At 43.7% G+C, this 25,684-nt stretch overlaps 1 protein-coding gene across 1 annotated transcript in view; it reads left to right on the top strand.

Annotated features, from left to right (window-relative positions):
- Nucleotides 1-2,138: 2,138 nt before the first annotated feature.
- The window catches only part of NTN3 (netrin 3), a 48,373-nt gene continuing 24,827 nt past the window's right edge, over nt 2,139-25,684 (top strand). The window contains exons 1-2 of the mRNA XM_075286085.1: nt 2,139-2,211; nt 16,823-17,793. Of these exons, the coding sequence (XP_075142186.1) occupies nt 16,845-17,793 (949 nt within the window). The 5' untranslated portion in view covers nt 2,139-2,211; nt 16,823-16,844. The remainder of the gene's footprint in view (nt 2,212-16,822; nt 17,794-25,684) is intronic.

The following is a 25,684-nucleotide window of genomic DNA, read 5'->3' as shown; positions in this document are numbered from 1 at the left end:
GGCTTCTATTTAAAATGAGCCATAAAATGGGAACATCCTGGTAATTGAAAATCCAAAGTTTCCTCTTGTGGTGAGCGGGCGGCCTGTATAGGCGGTGAGTGAAGGTGACACAAGTGGACAGCAGCAGTAGAGGAATTATGTCCAAGACACCGCTCGGTCAGGTCACATCCGTGGCGGAGGTGCGATCCTAGTTCACCATGTACGTCGATGTTGAGGTGGATTTCCATTAGGCTTCACTTTAAAAGCAAATGACCAAAGACTCAGTCCAAATCCTAAAGGTCAAAGGACTCATCAGGTGACTAAAAAATATGGCACCCTATGGCGGCACGGCATCCTTCTCCACCTTCCCACGGATTTTGCGCCTGATACAGCCGCAGATCCCATAGTGTGAGACCACCGCTCATCAGCCCCCATTGCGTCTGAGGTTAATCAGCAAAGGTTGTAATCTGGAGAGGAGTCAGAGACAGAAGCTTCAAATTCTTCTCCCAATTCCGCCCTTATTTTACTTTTTTTTGGCTAGGATTGTTCTGTATATGGACGGAGCTCAGCTGGATCATAACTGTGTACATTGACCTGTGTGGGGGAAGGGAAGTGACAACCAGACTCAATTTATTTGAGGATTAGGCTCAGTTCACATCTGCTTTCAGGCTATTCCGGAGAGAATATCCTGCAAGCAACACTTTCTCTGCATTTTTCGTGCGGAAACCACATGGACCCCATTATAGTCTATGGTGTGGAAACCACACAGACCCCATTATAGTCTATGGTTTGGAAACCACTATGGGAGAATTATATTGTGTGGGGACGGTATCAGTGGGGGATCCCCAAGACGTAACTTTGCCAGTGATCTCAGAAATGCCAAATCCGCCTGCCCGTTGCTTACTGACGCTAGTTATATCATATCAAGACCATTCAGCTATCAGCAGCTTGTACATATCACTGCTTGTGATTTTTAGTCTCTTATACAGTCCCATCTATGTACTAAATTACTATATATAATGACTGTATTAATAGACAGGCCCATCTGTCCCATAACTAATGCTAAGGCTAGTAGGACATGTGTATTGAGTGCCTGAGTTGCACCCCAAACAGTTGTCAGCAGAGTGTTCAGTCAGCCGAAAGCTGCTCCTCCTTCCTTCGTACACATTCACCCTTGGCTTGGCCAAGTGTGCATGTGTTCTGGATAGAGAGAATGAAGCAAGCTTCTGTACGTGACTCTTTTCCCTAGAAAACAAAAGGATGGGGCATGTTGATATCCAGTAACCCGATCCTCCATATAGGACACCTCCACATACATTAGCTGGTCATTCTCTCCTGCTGATAAGTGACATTACGCTAAGGTGTGCGGCCAGCAATAAGGCAGTAAAGTGGCCAGAATCACAGCTAGGCAATAATTCACATTACACCATTGTTTTCTTGAAGACCTTTTAACCTGTTGTCTGTAGCATATTACCAAGCGATAATGTATTCTGCTACGTTCTTCACTGGTACAAAGTGACGACAAACACCACATACAGAATGAGCGGACTGCAGTGAATGAAGGAGGAAGAAAAAAAAAAAAAAGAAAATTCACAATGCAGCCGGGGGGGAAGAAATACAATGGAAAAATGTGGAATTCCTGTCGCTGTATAATGACTTCATTCTTGTGTCCTTACTCTCTCCATCAGTCGTGTCGGAGACACACGCACACACATTACTTGCTGGGACCCCCCTCCTTTCACACCGGAGAGACTCGGAAGGAGTGATACTTAGAAGTGGGAGGGGGAGGAATAGCCAAAGCAAAGTGTATTGCCTTGAAGTGGTAGAGGAGAGGAAGCACACTGCTCCAGTATGTAGCACATCTCCGGCTGCTCTCTATAGCTCAGCATCAACCAGACCGACACTCTCATACCTTAAGGAGATTCCTCAAACTTCATCTTCATCGCCCCCAATTTTCCCAGTTTATTTACAGATTTTCTTTTTCTTTCCTTCTTATTTTTTTTTCTAATTTAAGTCATTTCTCATCTGGAGCCTGAAACCATCCTGGGAGAAATTCAGCTGGTGAAATCCAATAAGGACAAATCCTATAAGGGACCTTGCCCATTTTTTTTTTTTTTTTTTTTTTTTTTGGGACATTTGCTGGAAATCGCCGTCGCCGCAATGTGCAGATCCTAAAGCCCCGTATCGGAATAGAAGATTGGATATCCGGAATATTCCCGCTGTCTTCAAATTGTAAGTTGCTGCCAATTCCTTATTGTTCACACTAGGTATAAGGTCCAGGAAAATCCGTATTCGTGTGTATTACATTCATACGTAGCTGGGTTTTATTATTTATGAAGACTGGAGAGATTCTTCTACTTTCTCTATCGCACTTGTAGAATTCTTATCAGGCTCTCAGACTAAACTTTTTTTTTCCCCCCTTTAATTTATTCTAAATCGTTTGCAATTGTATATAATATTTTTTCTTGGGATGTGAGCCAAGATTCTCCATGTAATGAATGGTGTCTAAAAATGGGATCTTACCGTCACGCAATATCTACCGGGGATTCCAGATAGGAGACCTGAGATATAACAATACTGGTGATCTGCAACTGGAAAAATCTACTTGTCTAATATATATTGAGGTGTGTATGTATGTATATATATATATATATATATATATATATATATATATATATATATATATATATGTATAAATAGATAGATAGGATAGATAATGTGTCTATTTATTATCATTTGATACAATGTTTGGCATCACGTTCATTCATTATTCTATCCCTATTGCAATTTGCTGCTAAATACAGTGCTGATAATATTGTATTAATAATACATAACCATTTTTATTTATGGATCCATGCGTAATACGGACTCCACTTGTGAAGTAAAGGGTGGAATTGAAATTTCTTTATATGTCGTTTATAGGAGAACAATTCGAAGGCCAGAGAGAAATTTGTTATATATTTTTCTATACAGATAATGGATTGGATAGAGACAGATCACTGATAGATGGATGAATTGGATTTATACACATACACTAGATAGATTTATTTTCGGCTGTGTGCTGTGGTATTTAGGTTTAGGCCAAGTCAATGAAAAGGAAATATAAGCGCTTGTATTAAATATAGACACATGGACAATTACAAAGACAACCAACCATCTTAGATGTCCGTAAATAAAATCTTAAAGAACGTAAAATCTGACAATAAAATTGGTTGTGCCTGATATTTTGTGTATTTGTTTTGCTGGCGCCTTGTATTTGTCTGCGCCTTGTCATCTTCCATTGACACCGCAGCAGCTGAACTATTCCTGTGCCTACACAAGCACCTGTCCAATGTGAACACCTCTCTCCATACTAGAGCTATCTCACAGCCCGCGACTATAGGTTTTATAGGTTTTGTCCTGGACTGGCAATGCCGCTTTTCCTGGATTTTTAAATTGTCCTTGTCTTATCCTATTTTACCACATTTTTGTCATTCTACTCTTAGATTCTGGCCCTATATGTGGCCACACTTGTGATGATTTGTATTCCTAGATATATACATTGGACACTGTGGCGGTCTATGAATATCTAAATCTCTGCCTTCCATCCATCTGTCCGTCACACTTGTAAGACATTTTTTATGATACAATTTATGACGTGCCTGAAGAAACCATCAATCATTTTCAAAGCTTTGCTTGCAGTGTGGATTTGTTATACAGCGGCCATAGCCGTCTATCTGTCCATTTCGTATCTTTGCGTTCATTTTTAAGCAGGGACGCACAGAGATTTTTGCCCACAGACTTTGCTTTAAGCCCAGCGGACATGTTGAAATGTTGTCATTTCCGTGGATTTTCGCTAGCTTGGCTGCCTACTTACCCATGCCCAAGCAACGTCAATCTATCACTGCCATGCAGCAAGTACATCACCTCATTGTAATGCAGTTTACGTCTCCGTGTGTCCATGTAAGTGCTCAACAAATCCTATGCGAAAACGTCTCAAGTGTTTTCCAGGCTAAAGTGAAGAAGCGCTGAAAGACGGTGCAATGGAGCTTTAAATGCATGCCTAGGATCTGCAAAGCCTTTGATGTATAATATATGGAATTGAACTATGATTGATGTCACTTGTATATAGCCATAGATCAATGCTTGGAGTTGTAGTATCAGCGATGCGGACAAAGGCTTTCCAATCAGCTATAGAAATAATATCCTTAAAGACAGAAGGTGTTGGGCTAAGAAAATCGAAGTGTTCACTAGGGGGAGCTGTTTCCTCGCTGCAGCTTCTTGGCATGCAGTGCTATGGGCTTTCCAGGGGGATAGGTCAGGTAGATCACTTTTTGTGTTTTTGGAATGAGATTTTTTTTTTTTTGTTCCCTTCTTAATGTCATTCTGTTTCGGAAAGGAGTCATCAGTGTAAGCTGTTCTTTAAAGGTCTTTTGGGGTCAGGACCACATAGACATATTATTACTAGAACCAAACACTTGCAGAAAACGACGGAGCAGCAGATATTTATAGGATTCAGTATAAACCCAATTAATAAGGATGGATAGACTCACCAGACTGACGTTTACAGCTATTGGATAGGGTGTGTGTACAACACTCGGCATTCGGGACTGGCAAGCAAACTAGAGATTCGATGGGGAGCCGATGTCTCGTCATTCCAAGTTGTGTCCTCATCTTCTTCGTAGCAGAAATTCCTTATAAAGAGATAATTTTGGTTAAATTAGGAAACTTTCACCAGCACACGAGAGCCTCTATTATCGGAATTGAATCCAGTCACATCCAAGTATTTTCTTCCACCAATAAAATGGAATAAGTGATTGCCCAGCCCAAGACTCTGTCAAACTTTCTAGCGCTGGTTCATTGCCAGAAGAATAAAGTGGCAAGTTGGCAAAAATGGCAACACATATTTTATTACAGGATAATGGGGAAAGGAACCTTATAAGTGTGTGCTGCACCTCATATGGCCAGAAGCAATGGCTATAAGGATCAATGACCTCGAGTCGTAAATCGCTATCTAGTACATCCATGAGGCCGAGCTCCGGAGTCTGCACAGCCCTAAAATAACCAGTGGATAATAGTCCTTAGAGGTAAAACCATCCAAAAATAAAATGTTTTTGGAGGAGACCCCATTCTTCAGATATGTCCGGTGAAGAAGGGGTGCCGCCGTAATCAAGGAGTCTAGTTAAACCCCGTTCTTCGGATAGACAGGACGTCTACATAAGTCCATTAGACCTGAAGAAGAAGGTGAAACACCTTCTTCTACTTTTTATTATCAATAAATAGTATTTCCCACAGAGATTACTGGTGCATGCTGATCTTCATTTTCCAGAATTCTTGCTTGGATTACTTTTGGATCTCCCCTCAGTAACACCAGGGACACCTCCAGCCTTTCCTGAGATGAGGATATATGACCTGCCATACTTTCTTTGATGAAACCATTACCTTTTCTAAGTCTATGCAATGCTACTATGTGCAACGCTCTGCCTTTGTTTGCATCACAGAGAACTCCACATAACACTCATGGCAGCTCAATGACAAGGTCCCAGGAGGCAGCGCCATCATGAGCTGTGCCCTGGGCTCTACATGTCTCCTGAGTGGGCACTAGAGTTTGGGAATCATTTGGTGTAGAGCTCTGGACACTGCCCATCACGGGTCTACCTCCTGAGCATTTGTGACTGTAGTGCCATGGTGCATTAAAACATTAAAGGGAACCTTTATGTCCTCTAACACAGGTCATGTTGTATCCCATTTGAAAGTTTTTCTTGCACTGAATTCAGTGCACTTTTCTTTTATTTTACCTGTTGCAGGGATATAAGTGTTGTTGGTTTCAGGTACCAATATCTCCGTCAGGAAGCAGTTTTCACTATCTAGAAAAAGTCCTCCTGATGGTACAATTGAATTGTCTTGTACTGTGCAAGGGGTAGTACACCAATATCCCTCCACTGTCAGAAGGGCGGCCCTTGCAGCTTAGCGTCATTGCTAGGGATGTGAGGAACGAGGCCTACCCCCACCCTGAAAGTACTCTTCAATAGCCTTGTACTATCAGGGGGCATCAGTAAGGCCTGCCCCTCTGACAGTGGAGGGATATCGATGCCGAAACAGCGCACTGTCAGCTTTAATATAAAACCACCGGTATCAGAGAACATGAAAGGTCCTCTTTAAAAAGGACCTTTCATGCCTTGGGGCACAGGCAGTTCTATATACTGCTGGAAAGCCGACGGTACCGAAGCTCTTTACAGTCAGAAGGGCGTTCCTGACAGTCTGTCAAGAACGTCCTTCTTCACAGCAGCACCTATTGCGCTGTACAGTGTGAGCGGGGAGGAACGCCCCCTCCCCTCCTGATAATACTCATCTATGGACGAGCACTGTGAGCAGAGGGAGGGGGCGTTCCTCCCCGCTCACACTGTACAGCATGATAAGCGCTGCTGTATAGAAGGACGTTCCTGACTGACTGTCAAGAACTCCCTTCTGACTGTAAAGAGCTACAGTACCGGGACCGCTAGCTCTTTACCCGGGGCACTGATCGGGAAAGCCGACAGTGCACTGAATTCAGCGCACTGTTGGCTTTCCAGCAGTATATAGAACTGCCTGTGCCCCAAACCATGAAAGGTCCTCTTTAAGTTCACAGTCATGTAACCTGCAGGACCATCTGCTCTCCTGGTCGATACAGCTCTGTCAGCAATTCTGAGGGAACAAACAAATGATATACCTTCAATCTGTATAAATTATTTCTGGGAATATTTATGCTTTGAGTTGTTCTTTGGTATTTGGCATGAGCGGTGTATTAGTTGCTGGAGGCAGTTGAGACATCTTGATGAAGACCTCCACATTTTGGCTTAGGTCATACTCCAGCTTTGGGTCACGGATTGCTGACCCACTACTAAAGTTTAAAAGAAAGTTTCATGGCGGCCTACCTGAAGTTCTGAAATGTTATGATTGGTCTCGTTTGATGCAGATGTCTGAGAAGGGAAACCTGGACCTCATCTCATTAAGTAGGGTATGCACCGGAGGGGTCGGGATCACGACACTCTGCCCTGCAAGTAAAGAATTAACAATTGATCTCTCAGAAAAAAATATATTACATTCAGCACTGACAGTCACATGAAATACACCTAAATAGCGAATGTGAAGAACCGCTGCATGAGGCATACAAGCAACGGAAGGGAGCGGTTAATAAAGCAATGCGCACGTTTTACATTTGGAACACATCTGAATAGGTCTGAGGAGGAGCTGTATACATGAGACGTAGGGGATTTGTACTCAAGAATACTTGAAAAGTTGCTTCATCTTCTGGTTTGGATGTATTGGAGCTATAGATAAGACTTTTTAAAGCATTTTCCAGAATAAGAAGAATAGGGTTGCTTAAAGGGGTTTTCCTAGACCCAACATTTTTTTTTTTTTCTTTTGATCAGTGGGTGTCCCAAGACCAGACCCAGACCAATTTGCTAATCAGACTGACTCTGGGTTCTGGAAGCTACTGCGGTGGTTGGGTTGGAAGCAGCTCTGCTCCTATTGGAGTAATAGGTGCAGAGCTGCACTACCCCACACCACCACTAGAGTGGATGGGGCTGCAGATCTGTGGCTATTATTTGAGTAGGAGTAGAGTTGCCTCTGGCCCTGTCCACAGCAGTAACTTCCAAAATCTGGAGGCAACCAGATTAGCTGATCGGTGCCGGGCCCAGATGTTGGACCCCTAGCATTTCACACTGATGACATATCCCTTTAAGACCATGGGATGTGTGTGACCACACACAACCCGTGGACAAGTTTGTCACTGTTTTGGAACAAAGCGCCATTGTTTTCTAATTCTGTTTTCCACTACATGCAAACGGAGGCAGATTCAGGGCAGAATTTGGAGCTGATTTTTCTTATGGAATCTGCTCCAAATTGTTCCGTGTGAACTTCTCCTATGAGACACACCTTTAGCTTCGTACAACGGCACATTCAAATGCATGCAATAAATAAAGCTGGAATAGCAATAATCCACCCTAGGGTTTATTACTGTCTAGTCTTTGCAAATAAATAGGCTCAGGCTTTTGCTTTGAGTGACAATTTCCTTCTTTTCTATATTGAAACTGCATAGGACTATAAGGCGGTATTCCAATCTTACAAAGGGATGGCACGTGGCTAAAGAGGCTGCAGCACTGATTTAGCACCACATCCCCATGCACAGTAAGGATCCAGACCACCCAGCCCATCTGAATAGGACTTTGCTGCAGTTCCCAGCACAGACGGGGTGGCCAGTGCGCCCCATGTGCAAGGAAAAACAGTAAAGGGGACAAAGCACTGAACTAATTCTGCATCCCATTCAATCTTAGGATCAGTGGGGGTCCCAGAGACAAAACGTCACAAATCATAAAGTGATGGCATGGCCTAGAGCATAGAGATAAGTAATCCATCAATAAGATGGGAATATCCCTTTATTTATCAGGTCACTCTTTGGTAGGAGTCGCTGTAGCACTACTGAGATACAGAACAAGGATGTCATTGCTATAGTTGGACCTTTTATATTATGGTGTAGATGCTGTTCTGTTCTTCGAAGCTCTGGAGTATAATACAGGATAAGTAATGTAATGTATGTACACAGTGACTGTACCAGCAGAATACTGAGTGCAGCTCTGGAGTATAATACAGGATAAGTAATGTAATGTATGTACACAGTGACTGCACCAGCAGAATAGTGAGCGCAGCTCTGGAGTATAATACAGGATAAGTAATGTAATGTATGTACACAGTGACTGCACCAGCAGAATAGTGAGCGCAGCTCTGGAGTATAATACAGGATAAGTAATGTAATGTATGTACACAGCGACTGCACCAGCAGAATAGTGAGCGCAGCTCTGGAGTATAATACAGGATAAGTAATGTAATGTATGTACACAGTGACTGCACCAGCAGAATACTGAGTGCAGCTCTGGAGTATAATACAGGATAAGTAATGTAATGTATGTACACAGTGACTGTACCAGCAGAATAGTGAGTGCAGCTCTGGAGTATAATACAGGATAAGTAATGTAATGTATGTACACAGTGACTGCACCAGCAGAATAGTGAGCGCAGCTCTGGAGTATAATACAGGATAAGTAATGTAATGTATGTACACAGTGACTGCACCAGCAGAATACTGAGTGCAGCTCTGGAGTATAATACAGGATAAGTAATGTAATGTATGTACACAGTGACTGCACCAGCAGAATAGTGAGTGCAGCTCTGGAGTATAATACAGGATAAGTAATGTAATGTATGTACACAGTGACTGCACCAGCAGAATAGTGAGCGCAGCTCTGGAGTATAATACAGGATAAGTAATGTAATGTATGTACACAGTGACTGCACCAGCAGAATAGTGAGCGCAGCTCTGGAGTATAATACAGGATAAGTAATGTAATGTATGTACACAGTGACTGTACCAGCAGAATAGTGAGCGCAGCTCTGGAGTATAATACAGGATAAGTAATGTAATGTATGTACACAGTGACTGCACCAGCAGAATAGTGAGCGCAGCTCTGGAGTATAATACAGGATAAGTAATGTAATGTATGTACACAGTGACTGTACCAGCAGAATAGTGAGCGCAGCTCTGGAGTATAATACAGGATAAGTAATGTAATGTATGTACACAGTGACTGCACCAGCAGAATAGTGAGCGCAGCTCTGGAGTATAATACAGGATAAGTAATGTAATGTATGTACACAGTGACTGCACCAGCAGAATAGTGAGTGCAGCTCTGGAGTATAATACAGGATAAGTAATGTAATGTATGTACACAGTGACTGCACCAGCAGAATAGTGAGCGCAGCTCTGGAGTATAATACAGGATAAGTAATGTATGTACACAGTGACTGTACCAGCAGAATAGTGAGCGCAGCTCTGGGGTATAATACAGGATAAGTAATGTAATGTATGTACACAGTGACTGTACCAGCAGAATAGTGAGCGCAGCTCTGGAGTATAATACAGGATAAGTAATGTAGTGTATGTACACAGTGACTGCACCAGCAGAATAGTGAGTGCAGCTCTGGAGTATAATACAGGATAAGTAATGTAATGTATGTACACAGTGACTGTACCAGCAGAATAGTGAGCGCAGCTCTGGAGTATAATACAGGATAAGTAATGTAATGTACTGTATGTACACAGTGACTGTACCAGCAGAATAGTGATCGCAGCTCTGGAGTATAATACAGGATAAGTAATGTAATGTATGTACACAGTGACTGCACCAGCAGAATAGTGAGCGCAGCTCTGGAGTATAATACAGGATAAGTAATGTAATGTATGTACACAGTGACTGTACCAGCAGAATAGTGAGCGCAGCTCTGGAGTATAATACAGGATAAGTAATGTAATGTATGTACACAGTGACTGTACCAGCAGAATAGTGAGTGCAGCTCTGGAGTATAATACAGGATAAGTAATGTAATGTATGTATACAGTGACTGCACCTGCAGAATAATGAGTGCAGTTCTGGAGTATAATACAGGATAAGTAATGTAATGTATGTACACAGTGACTGTACTAGCAGAATAGTGAGCGCAGCTCTGTTGTATAATACAGGATAAGTAATGTAATGTATGTATACAGTGACTGCACCTGCAGAATAATGAGTGCAGTTCTGGAGTATAATACAGGATAAGTAATGTAATGTATGTACACAGTGACTGTACTAGCAGAATAGTGAGCGCAGCTCTGTTGTATAATACAGGATAAGTAATGTAGTGTATGTACACAGTGACTGTACCAGCAGAATAGTGAGCGCAGCTCTGGAGTATAATACAGGATAAGTAATGTAATGTATGTACACAGCGACTGTACCAGCAGAATAGTGAGTGCAACTCTGGAGTATAATACAGGATAAGTAATGTAATGTATGTACACAGTGACTGCACCAGCAGAATAGTGAACGCAGATCTGGAGTATAATACAGGATGTAACTCAGGATCAGTACAATACAACAAACAGCCCATCTAGCATTTGCCCACACAGAGCTACTGTCTCCTCTCACCTGCACTAGTGAAAAAGCCATATGTCGGCTCCATTTCTGGCATTGCTGGAATTAGTCAATATAGCAGAGCTACAATAGGAACTAGGACTGTAGTCTGTAGCCTTTTTATCAATCGATGCAAAAAAGGATTTTGGAGCTTTACTGCAGCAATGAAATTTAAGTTTTACTGTGTCTGTACATTCACTTACATTTTATGTGGTGGTCTGCATTAAAACAAATTTAGGGGCACGGGCCAGACAGCTGTTTGAGTGATAAAGTAACCTACATGAATACAACTGACTATATTACAAGTGTATTTTTTTTTATTTTAAACTAATCTGAATGGACAAAAATCTAGAATTGTTTATAGGACAAAAAATTGTTGGTCATATCCATATACTTACATATATAAGTGCAGCAAAGCTGAATTTGTTGCTTGGCCCAACTAAGTGTGATATTGTTATTTTATTCATTTAGATATGGACAGCGCTGCACAGAGATACACACTGACATTGATCTCTGTCCCCATAGGGGCTCACAATCTAATGTACTCATTTGTTTGTAGGTCTTTGGAGGGTGGAACAAAACTAGAAAACTCAGAGAAGCCCGCCAGACAAGGGGAGAACATACAGACTCCAAGCAAATATTTCCCTTAACCAGACTCAAAGTCAGGGCCCCAATGCTGTAAGGCAGGGGTAGGGAACGTACGGTTCTCCAGCTGTTGCAAAACTACAACTCCCAGCATGCATACTGGCTCTGCTGTTCTGGGAACTCCCATGGAAGTGAATGGAGCATGCTGGGAGTTGTGGTTTCACAGCAGCTGGAGAGCCAAAGGTTCCCTACCCCTGCTGTAAGGCAACCTTGATAACCATTGAGCTGATGGACTACCCCTTTATCAGTTTTGTTTTTTTAAGGACTAGATAGAGATGGTTTGGAAATAGGTATGGGAGACATTCACAAGACAGATAAATAGATATGAGAGAGGAAACTAGATAGATGGATGTGATCTCAATAGAGTAAATCCCTGGGAACCGCAGGTAGCGGCAGAGGGTTATGGCAAGGTTTTATATGGCCTTTGGATAGGTCATAATATAAGAACATGGGGTCCAATACCCAAAACCAATCGGGTGTTCTCTGAGCAGTCTATGGCTCTGTACACTGTGCAGTAGGCTGAGACATTGATTCCGGCTCTGTATACTGTGCAGAACAGTGTTTAATGATATCCATGGTTTTTGGCAGGCTAGAAACCTTTTCCTCAGTTACCGGGGTCTTATTATAGATAGGGTGGTAGATGGATGGATGGATATGAGAGAGGTAACTAGATAGATGGACGTGAGGTATAAGCTCAATAAATAGATGGGCAGACAGATAACGACTAAGGACTGCAGAACAGGGTACAGCGGGTGTAAAATATCAGCCTGCCGAGCTACACATCCCAGTATTTTATGTACTTTTTTAATGCTTTTTTTCACTTACAGCCATATTCATAGAATCTATCTGGATGAAAAAGTGGCTGTGTACACCCAGATAATGAAACACTTTCACTCAAATTGGTTAAATGCTGTGATGTGGGTGGCTTTACCTACTGCTAACTAAAGCGCCACCCCGGCACTAGTACTTGCAGAGTATATCTCATGTCTCCCTCCCCCTCTCCTTTGCAATCCCTTGGTCTTTTGAGAATTCCCCTTCTCAACTGTCTGTGCATCAAAAAAAAAAAAACATCACTTCAAGCTAAGCCCTCATCTCCTGCCCCTCCTTCTAATTACAGATGCAGAAGGCACATAATTCCCAATTGTACCCCTATAAACACAAGACGGAAGGGTCTGTGTGAGCTCCCGTGGAAGACTGATCCTTGTATTTCAAACCACAAAGAGGAGGAGGGAGTAGAGGCAGAGGGAGAAATATATATACGGTTCAGGACAATGGATCTCTGTAGAAGAGTTAGGATTCTGGAGATGCTAGGAGAGCAGGCACGCTGGTCTTTTGACCTTCTTGCCCTGCAGCAGGTGCTCAAGTATTTGTCCCTTTATATTAGCAGAATGCCGTCATTGCAGGACAGAATTCCCACTGCATGACCCATACCTGAATTGATGGGGCCTGCTCAAAAACTCTCATTCAGATAATATCCTAAATGCCTGGACGGCACTTATTATATGAAATGACAAGAGCAGACACACAAAGACTTTGCTAGACACGACCCACGACGTTGCCGATGTCACCGCAAGGCCTATTTCCATCTCCAGCACATTCACATGTAAAGTCTAGAAGTGGTTGGGTACCAAGTAATTAAATCAATTATTACAGGATTTTCACCTGCACATGGTGACACTCTCCACAGAGAGGCCTTAAAGGGGTTGTCTGACATTACGATGCTGGATACACTTGGTCTTCTCAGACAGTGACACCCTGTCCTTTGGTCTCACGCCCATACTGCAGCTCCGTTCTTTTAAAATAAATTGGGTTGAGTTGTAGTACGAAGCGCAGACGCTATACAATGGATGGCGCTGTGCTTGACAAGTAGTTAGGAATCCGTGTCAGATTCAGCAATGAAAAAAAAAAACCTTCCATTGACTTCAATGAGTTCCTTGCAGAAAAAGGAACACATTGAAGTCAATGGGAGACTTTTTTTCAGCGCTGAATCTGAGGCAGATTCCACAGCGAATTCAGCGTCATTCTCCTCCGTGTGAATGCACCCTAATGGGGGCATGGTGATCCGACTATGTGAGAGGCAGAGGAGTGATTTTAAAAGAAGTAGGGCCGGCAGAAGTATAAGGGGCCAATACTTTAAAAAAAAAAAAAAAAAAAAAAAAAAAGAAGGTTTTCATACACATTGATACATTGACACTGAATGTTTCATAAAGATGTAGGAAATCTTGAGACAGGATGGTGAAGTTTGGAATCCGTGAGCAAGATAGGTGCACAATAAATTGTACTTAAAATTGCAAAATTATGATCTGTAGCCTGGTCTGGGCTTCCATTGATAGGATACAGATCTGTCAGCATAAACATCTTTTATTACTACAGCACCTAACAACGACCAAACCAGTCCCACAGTCGGCATCCGTCATGCTCATTTGTGAAGAGAAAAGGGCTGAAGGATGGTGAAAAATGAGTCTAAACTGCCTTCTAAAATCTCAAGTGCAGGAGCAGCCTTTGCTTTGTCATTTCCTGCTGGCCACACAGCGCTGTGCACAAGACTCCGCGCCGCTCACATGTTTCCTCACTTGATGCAGTTTCAGAGAATCTGCAGCTCCGCACCATTACATTCCTCTGGTTTACATTTATTGTTTTACACTAGGTGATTCTATGAGAAGACTTCAGAACATTGGCTTGCTCCAATCCGTCTGTCTCTTCATGTCATCCCAGACAGACTGGATGATGTTGTGATCAGGGCTATATCTGTCGGGACCAGATCATCACTTCCAGGACTCCTCTTCCAAAGATTAAAGGTCACATCCAGTCTTGATGGGAATGACATCAACTTCATTTTGGTAGAATAAAAAAAAAATAAACTATTAACCCTTCTCTTTCTGAAAGGCGCGGTTTACCTCTGCATTAGGTGTCCTTCAGAGAACTAGAAGAATCTAAACACTGACCACAAAAATAGTGGACATTAAAGGAGCCCAAGGGTCCCGGTTCATTATAAAGATGTCTATCAGATGTCAGTTGTGGAGGGTCTGTTCTTTTGGTCTGCCATGTCATAGATCCCTGGCGCAGATGTGAGCCCGGCCTTACTTTGCAGCACTTTTTCCACGACTGTTGCAGAGTCCTGTATGTAGCCTAGGTAAACCAAAAAAAACCCAAAAAGCCTACATGGCTGAAATATCGACAGCATCCTAAGGACTGATCAGCCCTGGCTCTGCAATGTGTCACTGCTGCTGTACGTTAGCCATGAGCACGCCATTATTTTCTGCATTCTGACTCCATTTACTAGCACACTTTCCTTGCACAGGCGCTGTCCATACCGGAGCTTACAATCTCTTTTTTTTTTTTTTTTTCCCAAAATTCTCCATAAGAAATGGAAATAAAATGTCGTTCAAGGTCACAAATGGTTTGACGCATGGAGTAATGCTAGAGCCTCCAGTGTGTCTTTGGGTCGTAGCCAGCGCTTTTAACCACTGCGCCAGCTTCTGCTCCCATTGTAAATGATACCTGTTTATATGAAGTTCTTGCAGTTCTGGTGTGTATCTGTCTGTGTGGGGCTGCGAGGAGCGGATCTGGGCTCTATCTGTCTTTCAGGAGGGCTGATGAATAGATCTGGGGTGTATCTGTCTTTTGAGGGGCTGTTTCCAGCAGTTCTGGGGTGTATCAGTCTGTGACTAGAAGTTTTGGCACCATCAGCACATCATATTCGGTATATAGAACGATGTTTAGTTTTTGTACTGGAAGTATTTTGACTGTTATTTTTTTAATCTCAGCTGGGCAACCTTTCAACTATGTGCTCTTAAAAGAGAGAGCGCGAGAGACGTCTGGCACGTTTAACCCTTTCTCTGCAAGGGATAAGATTCCTTACACGCATAATCCAACAGTGCAACACCAGAAATGCGCCTCTGCCTTAAACTTACACGTCGATGTGACAATACACACTGTATTAGATATGTGTTTGCAGGATCTGCTGATGAACTAATGTCTATGGCCACTGTAAAGGGTTTTTTTCCATGAAAGGGGGAAGGGGAGATGTGCTTTTCTTAAGAAACAGTGCCACTTAAGTCCACAGGCTATGTCTGGTATTACAGAATTCACTTCAATAGGACTAAGCTGTGATAGCAAGCACAGTTGGTGGTTAAGCATGACTGGGGGGAGGGGGGGGACAAAAATATTTTTGCAATCCCTTTAGGCTGGTCTTACACGGCCGTAATGTAAGTCCGCAAATGATCTGCAATTTCGGACACATTATATTCAATGTGGCCTCTTACACCACCAGATATTTTATCCGTGGTGTCGCCGGGTCGCAACCGTGGTCCGCAATTTATAGAACATGTCCGTAATGGCCGTGAATTGCGGCACTGCACGGACTCGCCCATAGAACTCTATGGGCGAGTACGGCAAGACACAGACATCTGCGGAGTCTATGTTGCTGATCAGCAACTTGCGGACGTACATTTAATACAGTCGTGTAAGACCAGCCTTACAACCAGAAGTATGCCGCTTTTCAAATACTAAAGCAAGATGAGAAAAACAGGGATGTAAAACACCTGTACATGGGTCATGGCCGATCTTGCATTCGAGTTCCATTGAAATTAATATTGATGTGTTGCAATACCTCACACGGCCAGATGAAAGCGGAGTTGCTGTTCTTGGAAGAACGCAGTCATGGGTCTTTAAGATTTCACTTGAAGGGGTTATCCAAGAATATAAAACATGACTGCTTACTTTCAGAAAGCAGGAAGTGACATCACGTCCATTGGACACCTGGCCATGTTGTGGCTCAATGAATGGGACTGACCTGTAGCCTTGTCATGTGACCAATGGACCTGACGTCACTGCCTGAGAAGCGGAAATGAAATGAAGCAAGTGTTATAGGAATACATTCCTATAAGACTTTTATGGTATATGCACAGTATAGGGTCCCATAGTCTCTGGACTCTGCACCTCCATCCTGCCTAGGGAGACGGCCTCTTGCCACTAGATACAAGGGGTACAAGGAATGAAGAGCTGGTTACCCATGAGCACAGCCGAATACTTACTGCAGAGATGCCATAAAAATGACTAAAATGGGCAGACCCATTTAATTTGCTCAGAGATCAAGTTATTTATTGGGGGATTCTGTTTGGTATCAATGTGTGGCCTCTGTAGCTTTTACAATCCAGATATTATTCTTTGGTATGAATATAAACATAATTACATATACTAATTCCCTTTTTCTTTTCTTACTTTAGGCTTGTGTTACTTCTTCCGAAGATGCTTCATCTGTTTTTCGTTTTCTCATTTTTCCCTGCGTTGCTTCATTCGGCAGCGGCACCATTCTCCGGACAACCACAGCATCCAATCCCAGACCCCTGCTATGATGAGCACGGCCTTCCCCGCCGATGTGTGCCTGAGTTTGTTAACGCGGCCTTTGGAAAAGAAGTCCAAGCCTCCAGCACTTGTGGTCGTCCAGCCACCCGCACATGTGATGCTTCTGACCCAAAGAAGGCTCACCCGCCCTCCTATCTGACAGACCTCAACTCTGCTGGAAACATGACTTGCTGGAGATCAGAAAGCTTCCCACGTCACTCACCGCAAAATGTCAGTCTGACCCTGTCTCTAGTAAAAAAGTTTGAGGTGACCTATGTCAGTCTACAGTTCTGTTCTCCTCGCCCGGAGTCTGTGGCTATTTTCAAGTCGATGGATTATGGCAAGACTTGGGTTCCCTACCAGTATTATTCTTCTCAGTGTCGCCGGCTGTATGGGAAGCCGAGCCGTGCTAGTGTCACTAAGCAAAATGAGCAAGAGGCCCTGTGTACTGATGGACACACAGACCTTTACCCACTGACCGGAGGCCTAATAGCCTTTAGCACCTTAGATGGAAGACCCTCGGCTCAAGACTTTGACAACAGTCCTGTGCTCCAGGACTGGGTGACTGCTACTGATATCCGTGTGGTCTTCAGTCGTCCTCACCTCCAAGGCAACAGGGATTCGGAGGTGTCAGATGATGGTCCAGGTTTCTTCTACTCAGTGGGAGAGTTTCAAGTGGGTGGCAGGTGCAAGTGCAATGGACATGCCTCTCGCTGTGGCAAAGACAAAGAAGGACGGTTAGTTTGTGACTGCAAGCACAATACAGAGGGACCAGAATGTGATCGATGCAAGGCATTTCATTATGACCGGCCATGGCAGAGGGCCAATGCCCGAGAAGCCAATGAGTGCATGGGTAAGTGCGTGATGGAAATGCAAATTGACTTTTTTTTTCCAATCCCTTTTGTTTTTGACTTTGTTCACCAAAGAACCGTCTCGAATATTTGAGTTATGTAGATCAAAAAAAAAAAAACAATGAAAGGTCAATGAAAGATAAATATTGCCTTGAAGGGTATGAGCGATTTATGAATCACATCTTAAATTAATTCTAATTACAGATATTTAGATTACGTTTCGTCTACAATATGGTCAGCAAAAGCTAAGCTCTGATTCCTGAAAGAGGAATTTCATTACTAAATACAAGTGTGATTCATAAACCCAAATCATCTGTCAAAAATCTTCCAAAAATCCTCACCCCGACCGTCATTCTTCAGTGGTGACTTTCGCCGTAATCTGTCCCTCTGCTGAGTTTTCTCTGAACTCGGTCTTCAGAGCCATCCCATAATAACACAGCATTGCAGAAGAAGGTCCATTGATAACCACCATGGAATGGTCCTTTTTATTAATATGCGGCTTCACACTGTCTGCCATATAGCCGAGCTGTAACGAGGCTTCCTTTCATCCAGGGCAAAGGCTCAGTTTCTTATGCACACAGCCATGCCGTTTTTCATGGTCTTACACCTAAGGGAGCTTATTTTCTTGACCATGTATAATGGCCATTTTTGAAACTGCTGTGGTTTGTTGGCGCCCCCTGGACAAGCAGCACCCAGGATATAGTCAGTAGTGTGATCAGGTGGGGGATCTATATACTTTATCACATCCTCTGTATCTCATGTCTCTTCTCAGTCTGTTTCGCTTCAGTCTCTTCCCTATAATCTGAGCCTTCCTCTTCTGTGTCTTCTTATATCTTATTACCAAACCCATCTCTACATCTTATGTTCATCTTGGCTATGTGGTCTTCCCTCTGCGTTCATTCTCCATCTTACCTTTCCTCTGGGCCCCTGATCTTTCTTGGGATCTTTAAAGGGATTCTACCACTAAACCAACATTTTTTCTATTTACCACGTCTGAATAGCCTTAAGAAAGGCTATTCATCTCCTATCTTGCTCAGTAGCTTCTGGTCCACCGTTCCGTAGAAATACCGTTTTTTACCAGTATGCAAATGAGTTCTTTCGCTGCAATGGGGGCGGGCCCCATTGCTGCCAGAGAACTCTCTCCAGCGACACCTCCATCTTCAGCTACAACCGCCTCTTCTGTCTTCCATCTGGGTCAAACTGCGACACCTGCGCAGTCGGCTCTACCAGAGAGACACCAGTAGAGCCAACTGCGCATGCCGGCCGGCGGCCATTTTTGGGAGGCCACTCCTGTATTGCACTACAAGAGCAAGAGCGGCCGCCGGCCAGCATGCACAGTCGGCTCTACTGGTGTCTCACTGTTAGAGCCAACTGCGCAGGCGTCGGAGCTGACCCAGATGGAAGACGACGAGAGAAGGGGAGGATACAGCTGAAGATGGAAGCGCCGCTGGAGAGAGTTCTCTGGCAGCAGTGGAGACGCACCCATTGCAGTTTGAGCGCTGGGGCCCACCCCCATTGCTGCGAGAGAACTCATTTGCATACCGGTAAAAACCAGTATTTCTACGGAACGGCGGACCGAAGGCGACTGAGCAAGGTAGGAGACGAATAACCTTTCTTAAGGCTATTCCCACGTGGTAAATAGAAAAAATGTTGGTTTAGTGGTAGAATCCCTTTAACGTCTTCAACGCTCCATCCACATCCAGTCTTCCTCTACTTTGCCACAACCTTACTTACTAACTTACTTATTATGGTATACATCTTTTCTATTTTTCTCCTTTTACAGCCCTTACAATCCCCTCTTCCATTGGAAGTACCCCCCCCACCCCGTTCGCTCTCTGTGACTTCTTAACAATGACACCTCATCCGCTTTTGTGAACAGATGCTCTAATTAGCACCAATTAAAGGAATCCTCTCTAGTCTTGGCGGGAGGTCTTCTTGCAAGGAGTCTCTCCCCACGTCTCTACTCAGTCGAAAAGGAACCATCTGTGTGGGCGGAATCTTATAGCATCAACCAGTGGCTAGGAAAAAAAAAAAAAAGTATCAGGGATCCCGTGCCAATATCAGGAAACCCTACACCTGAGAAACTTATGATTCCAAGACATATATACAGAGCGTGCTTCTGAGTCCACAGGACAGATACATTTTCTGGGAAGCACATTGATATTGTGCTCAGCAGAGAGGGGGGTAAAGTTAATTGGTTTATTATCTGTTAATTAGAGAAATTCCAAGACTCTTGCTGTTGGCAACCCCTGAAAATGCAGAGGAATCTTAATGAAGTCATAAGTGTTGCCAATATTGATAGCAAACGCACATATGCCTGGCAGAGCGGCCGTGTTTTACATCAAGGAGTCGGTAGGATGACCTTTATCTCTGGCCTGAGCGAATATGTTTACAGCATTGACGCTGACTATTTACATTGACTCTATGACTGGATCCCTTAAAAGTGCAACTCTTGGGTGTGCCGCTGTAGAGACGGTATTGAATCAGATGACCTTCCAATATTAGAAAGTGTGCCATTAAACCACACACGTGCAAAACATCTTCTACGGGCACTCGTGTCTGGAAATTTTCCTGTAAGACATTTATATATAGATAGCAGATCTAAAGGATGTATACAAAAGACTCTGTTCACATTATAAACAGAAGCCATGATGTCAGCAGACTGATACCAACAGTGACCGATGGACCCCGCTGCAACTCAGTGCTCATTGAAGTCAATAGGAGCTGTGCAGTGTCGGATCCGGCAGGGAGTAGAGTTTTTTTTTTTGCTTCTGGCCCTGTATTGAGTTCTGGAAGTGGCTCCATACAGCAGATCAGTCCCAGGGGCCTCCATACAGCAGATCAGTCCCAGGGGCCTCCATACTGCAGATCAGTCCCAGGGGCCTCCATACAGCAGATCGGTCCCGGGGGCCTCCATACAGCAGATCGGTCCCAGCGGCCTCCATACAGCAGATCGGTCCCAGCGGCCTCCATACAGCAGATCGGTCCCAGGGGCCTCCATACAGCAGATCGGTCCCAGGGGCCTCCATACAGCAGATCGGTCCCAGGGGCCTCCATACAGCAGATCGGTCCCAGGGGCCTCCATACAGCAGATCGGTCCCAGCGGTCTCCATACAGCAAATGGGTCCCAGGGGCCTCCATACAGATCGGTCCCAGCGGCCTCCATACAGCAGATCGGTCTCAGGGGCCCCCATACAGCAGATCGGTCCCAGGGGCCTCCATACAGCAGATTGGTCCCAGTGGCCTCCTGGCCTTAATTATTGGACACTCTTGATTTTACTGATCAGCATTGTTTAGACCAGTCGGATTACCCAAGAGTCTATTGCCATCTTAAAATACAGGGAGCGCCTAGGAGCAAAGATGAGTTTGTGATACATAAGTAAATCTGTAGAAATGCCCCGTAATGAGATCCTACAGCTAACCATTGCTTAAATAGTTGAAGAATAGTCTGTAATACGTCCACGTTCTAATTTCTGGTAATGTTCTGCAGATTTTAGGGGGAAGTTGTTACATGAAAGAAAAACGCCAACCGGGGTCCAATATCAAGGTCAGGCAAAGGGCCACAGCTACGGATTAATGTCTGAGTTGCAATGTCCTTGGATAGTCTCTTAAAAGCAACAAGCAACCTCAACAAGGTTAGAAAAACATCACCAATGAGGTTACTGATAATTACTTTAATTAACCCGGCCCCGCTGCCACTGTGTGAACAACACGCCAGCTGTCCCGCAGAAAACATGGTGTGTGTTCTTCAGGCTCGTACGGATTAACTATCTAAAACTGCTTGCAGGATCTGCGCCTCGGCAGCTGCTGACGAACTACAACCTCCAGCAGGGCCCGGCAGCGAGAAGCCCGGCAGCTGGAATAGCTTGCCAGTGATTTATATCTTCAATAGCTTTTTATAGGAATAAAACATGTTCAGAATATCTGGAGAGAATTTACATTAATTTAAGTAGCAAACCACAAAACACCTATTTTATGACATCTCAGAGACCTGTAGTGCTAAAAGAAAAAAAATAATATTGCAGTGTTATACACATCGCCTAGAGCGCCCATCCCCCTCCATTTATATACACTGTACAATGAGCATAAAGACCTATCGCAACGTATCCCCATAGCTCAGACTAGGGGTGAGGATTCAGTTTTCTGAATTGATACACCCTGTTTACGGGTAGATACCATAAAAGTAGGTACAACCAATTCCACAGTAAAGTCTAATGCAAAGGTCCGTGTGCGCAGTCAGTGTGCTAGTCGTGTATTTCATCTCTGTGGCCCCATACATACAACCGTGTATATTCATGGTCCCATGTATGGGACTATGAGCAAAACTCATGACCAGTCCTATCCCTGTCCGTTTTGCAAAATGTGCTCACTGGCCCCAATCACTTCACAGTTCACTTATGGCTCGGTGACTCTCGGTTGTGTGCGGGTCGCCTAAAAACGCCTCTTTTATGGATTGCAATGTGTGGAATCTGCTACAAAAACCAACATGCTGCAAATTTAGGGCCCGATCACACGGGCACAGAGGAGGCGGATTATGGCACGTAATCCATCTCAAAATCCGTCCCTTCACAATGGTGGTCTATGGAGACCGCCAGGCTCCTTTTTTCGTGAGCGGCAGCAAAAAGAAGCGGGCTGCCCTTTTGGGCGAATTCCACGGCTCAGTGAGCTGCGGCGTTTGCAACCTCCGGATCCGGCCCATTCATTTGAGCTGAGTCCGGGGGGAGGAACCGCAACCGTGACAGTCGTGGCAGGCGGGTTTTGACCCGATAGTGACGTGGTTCCCTGTGTCACTCTCAGTGCCAAAACCCGCTATACCGCCCCCCGTGTGAACTAGCCTTTAAGATTTTCTATTGAATAGGTCACATTTGTTAGTATCTCCTCTACTTTCTACGTTCGTTATACTTGCCAAGTCTCCCAGATTGACTGGGAGGTTCTCAAAAAAATGGGGTGACCCCCTCCCCAAGTCCGCTGGGCTCTCCGTCATATGTTGTGTCCCATCACAAAAAGGGTGTGGTTGGCATATTGATTGTTCAAGTCACAAATACAGGTGTTGCAGAGCCCCAAAAGTGTAGTGGTCAACTCCAAAGCAAAGCACGCTGATCTCCCGGCCGCCATCCTGCCAATGTTTATACCTTGCAATTTCCACACACATTTTGGCACATGTTCCACACCAAAATGCACTGATGTGCTGGGGTCTGGTTGGTTCCACCTCCTAACTACACCCCTGAATAATATGACATGGTGCCATATAGGACTAGGGGCCTGACATTGACCATGGAGAACATAGGTTTCCTTACTATAGACATTCCTTATGGATAGCTTTAGGTACAGGCCCCGATCTGCACAGCACAGATATGATGTTTATGTATTGCTCTCCGACACCTCTCGGCACCATGCAGTCATCCGTCATTCCTAATGTTTCCGCAGGGTTTTGAAAAAGATAAAATATGAGCCATTTTGGGCCCCTTTTAAAAATTCCTAACACTGTGTGTGATTTATAGTCTACAATAGGAAAATGGTGACTTGTCTTTGAATATGTTAAATGTTCGCCATCCAGCCATTAATCCTGCCGGGTTATTACAGTCATTGCCATTAGCTACATAGCTAAATCAAAGCGCTCAGCCCCCAAACATCAATTATGATTTTTAACCCATTCCTTGCTGCTCTGGTCAATGCATCATTAACACAACAAGAACACATCCATTTATAATTAGCAGCCTTTCTAGGTAGGAATATATAATATGGCATCAATGGAGCGTGCAAAAAAAATTAAAGACACTGGGAATGCACAAGGTGAAATCTATGCACTGCAACCAAATGCATGTTTAAGTCATGCGTCCTATGCTGCAGATTGAGTGGGGATTTGTCACAGATTCAAGTTTGTGTCTGTGTATAATACTGCGGGTAGACAAGGCCTCATCCAAGTCTATGGCCTCATTTACATCTGCATCGGTAATCTGTTCAGGGGAGTCCACGGACTACTGAACGCATTTGCAACCGGGGTGCAGTGAAAGCTCATAAACTATAATGGGGTCCGTGTGCTTGCCGCTAGATCTCCGCAGGAAACATGCGGGCAGGAAATTACTGCAAAATCTACTTTCCTGTCCACATGACTCGTGCGGAGATCTCGCGGCAAGCACACAGACCCCATTAAAGTCTATGGGGTCCGTGTGCTTTCACTGCACAGCGCTTGCAAATGCGTTCGGTAGTCCGTTCGGGGGGGAGGGGGGGGTCAACACGCAGACTCCCTGAATGGATTACCGACGCAGACGTGAACCAAGAATATGGCTGTCTTCCGTTCAACCCATATGCAGCCATGATGTGTCAGTGTACATGAAACTTTACCCTTATGCTTTTATTGGTACTGGGTTCCTTTTTCATGAAAAATGCTTTTTTTTTTTTTTTTTTTTTTTTTTTTTTTTTTTTTTTTTTACAGTGTTTTTCCATGTGCAGAATTTCCGTAAAGGCTTTTGCGCAATATAAAATTATATACAATGCGTATTAGTTTGTGCCATCATTCAAGAGATGAGCACATAAAAATAAAATTAAAAAATTGATCTAAAAAATTTAAAAAATCATTCTAAAAAATATATAGAGAGAAATATATATATATATATATATATATATATATATGTGTGTGTGTGTGTGTGTCTCTGTCTCTCTATATTTATATATATATATATATATATATATATATATATATATATATATACACACACACATTTTATTTAGTTTTTTTTTTTTTCAAGCTCTTTTTTTTTTTTTCTTCCTATAAGATATGAAAAATAGCACAAAAAACACGCTACTAAATATGACTCCGCTAAAAAATACCTAAAAACCCTTGAGCATAATTCAGATCTGCACTGGACAGAAACATGGACTGCAAAAATATCAGACGCCAACCAAGACCGAGGAACCTTATTGACTCAATGTTTTTGTTTTGTTTTTGTTTTTTTTTAAAAAAAGAAAAAAACTAAATTACTGCACACAAAAAAATAAAAATAAAAAAATAAATCAGGCTTGCAGCACTTTTTTTAGACTGGCGACATATGACTGACCTGCGACAGACGCACACCTGGGGCAGACGTGAACATACAAAAAGTCTGGAGCACTGAAATGAGCTTTTAATGCGTTTTACATGCCAGTAAATAGGACGGTGTGAAACGGCCATAATGATTACCAAAAGCAGCGACACCTACATTAATAACACGTGATGTATAAAACTGTAATAAATATATTGTGGGGATGTAATCGAAAACGAATAAACTTGTAAAACCACAGGAAAAAAAACCCTGCTCTGTGCATAGGAGATGTTTATTTACAAAGAGAATAATTACAGAGGCGGCAGAAACCACAAGCAGTGCTGAAGTCTAAGGGCTAGTTCACACGTGAACTGCCCGCGCGGGTTTTGACACAGAGAGAGATGCGGCGAGACGCGTCTCTCTCTTGTCAAAACCCGCCCGCCGCGACCATCGCTGTCGCGGCTTAACCCTCTGCTGTCGGCTCAAATGAATGAGCCGACATAGGAGGGAGCTGCGGGGGGCGGAAGCCGCGCGACTGAGACAGTGCGGCTTCCGCCTGAAGAAAGGACATGTCCTTTCTTTTCTCCGCTAGCAGCAGCTCGCCGCTAGCGGAGAACAGAAGCCCGGCGGTCTCCATAGACCACCATTATAAGGGGAGGTTTTGGACGCGAAATCCGCTGTCAAAAACCTCCCCTTATACTCACGTGTGAACTAGCCCTAAGGGGTTTGTAGTAACAGCGGGCCGGGCCTGACACGGGATGGCTGGATTAGGCCTTATACAGGGAAAAAAACTGGTCTTGTCCAGTCAGAAGAACCAATCAGGTCGCAGCTTTTGTTTCCTAAACTACTCTGGAAAATGTAAGCTACACTG

Source organism: Leptodactylus fuscus, chromosome 8 (assembly GCF_031893055.1).
Source record: "Leptodactylus fuscus isolate aLepFus1 chromosome 8, aLepFus1.hap2, whole genome shotgun sequence".
In the NCBI taxonomy this organism is placed as follows: Eukaryota; Metazoa; Chordata; class Amphibia; order Anura; family Leptodactylidae; genus Leptodactylus; species Leptodactylus fuscus.
Note: the sequence above shows the minus strand (reverse complement) of the source record. Positions and strands in the feature narration are given on the sequence as shown.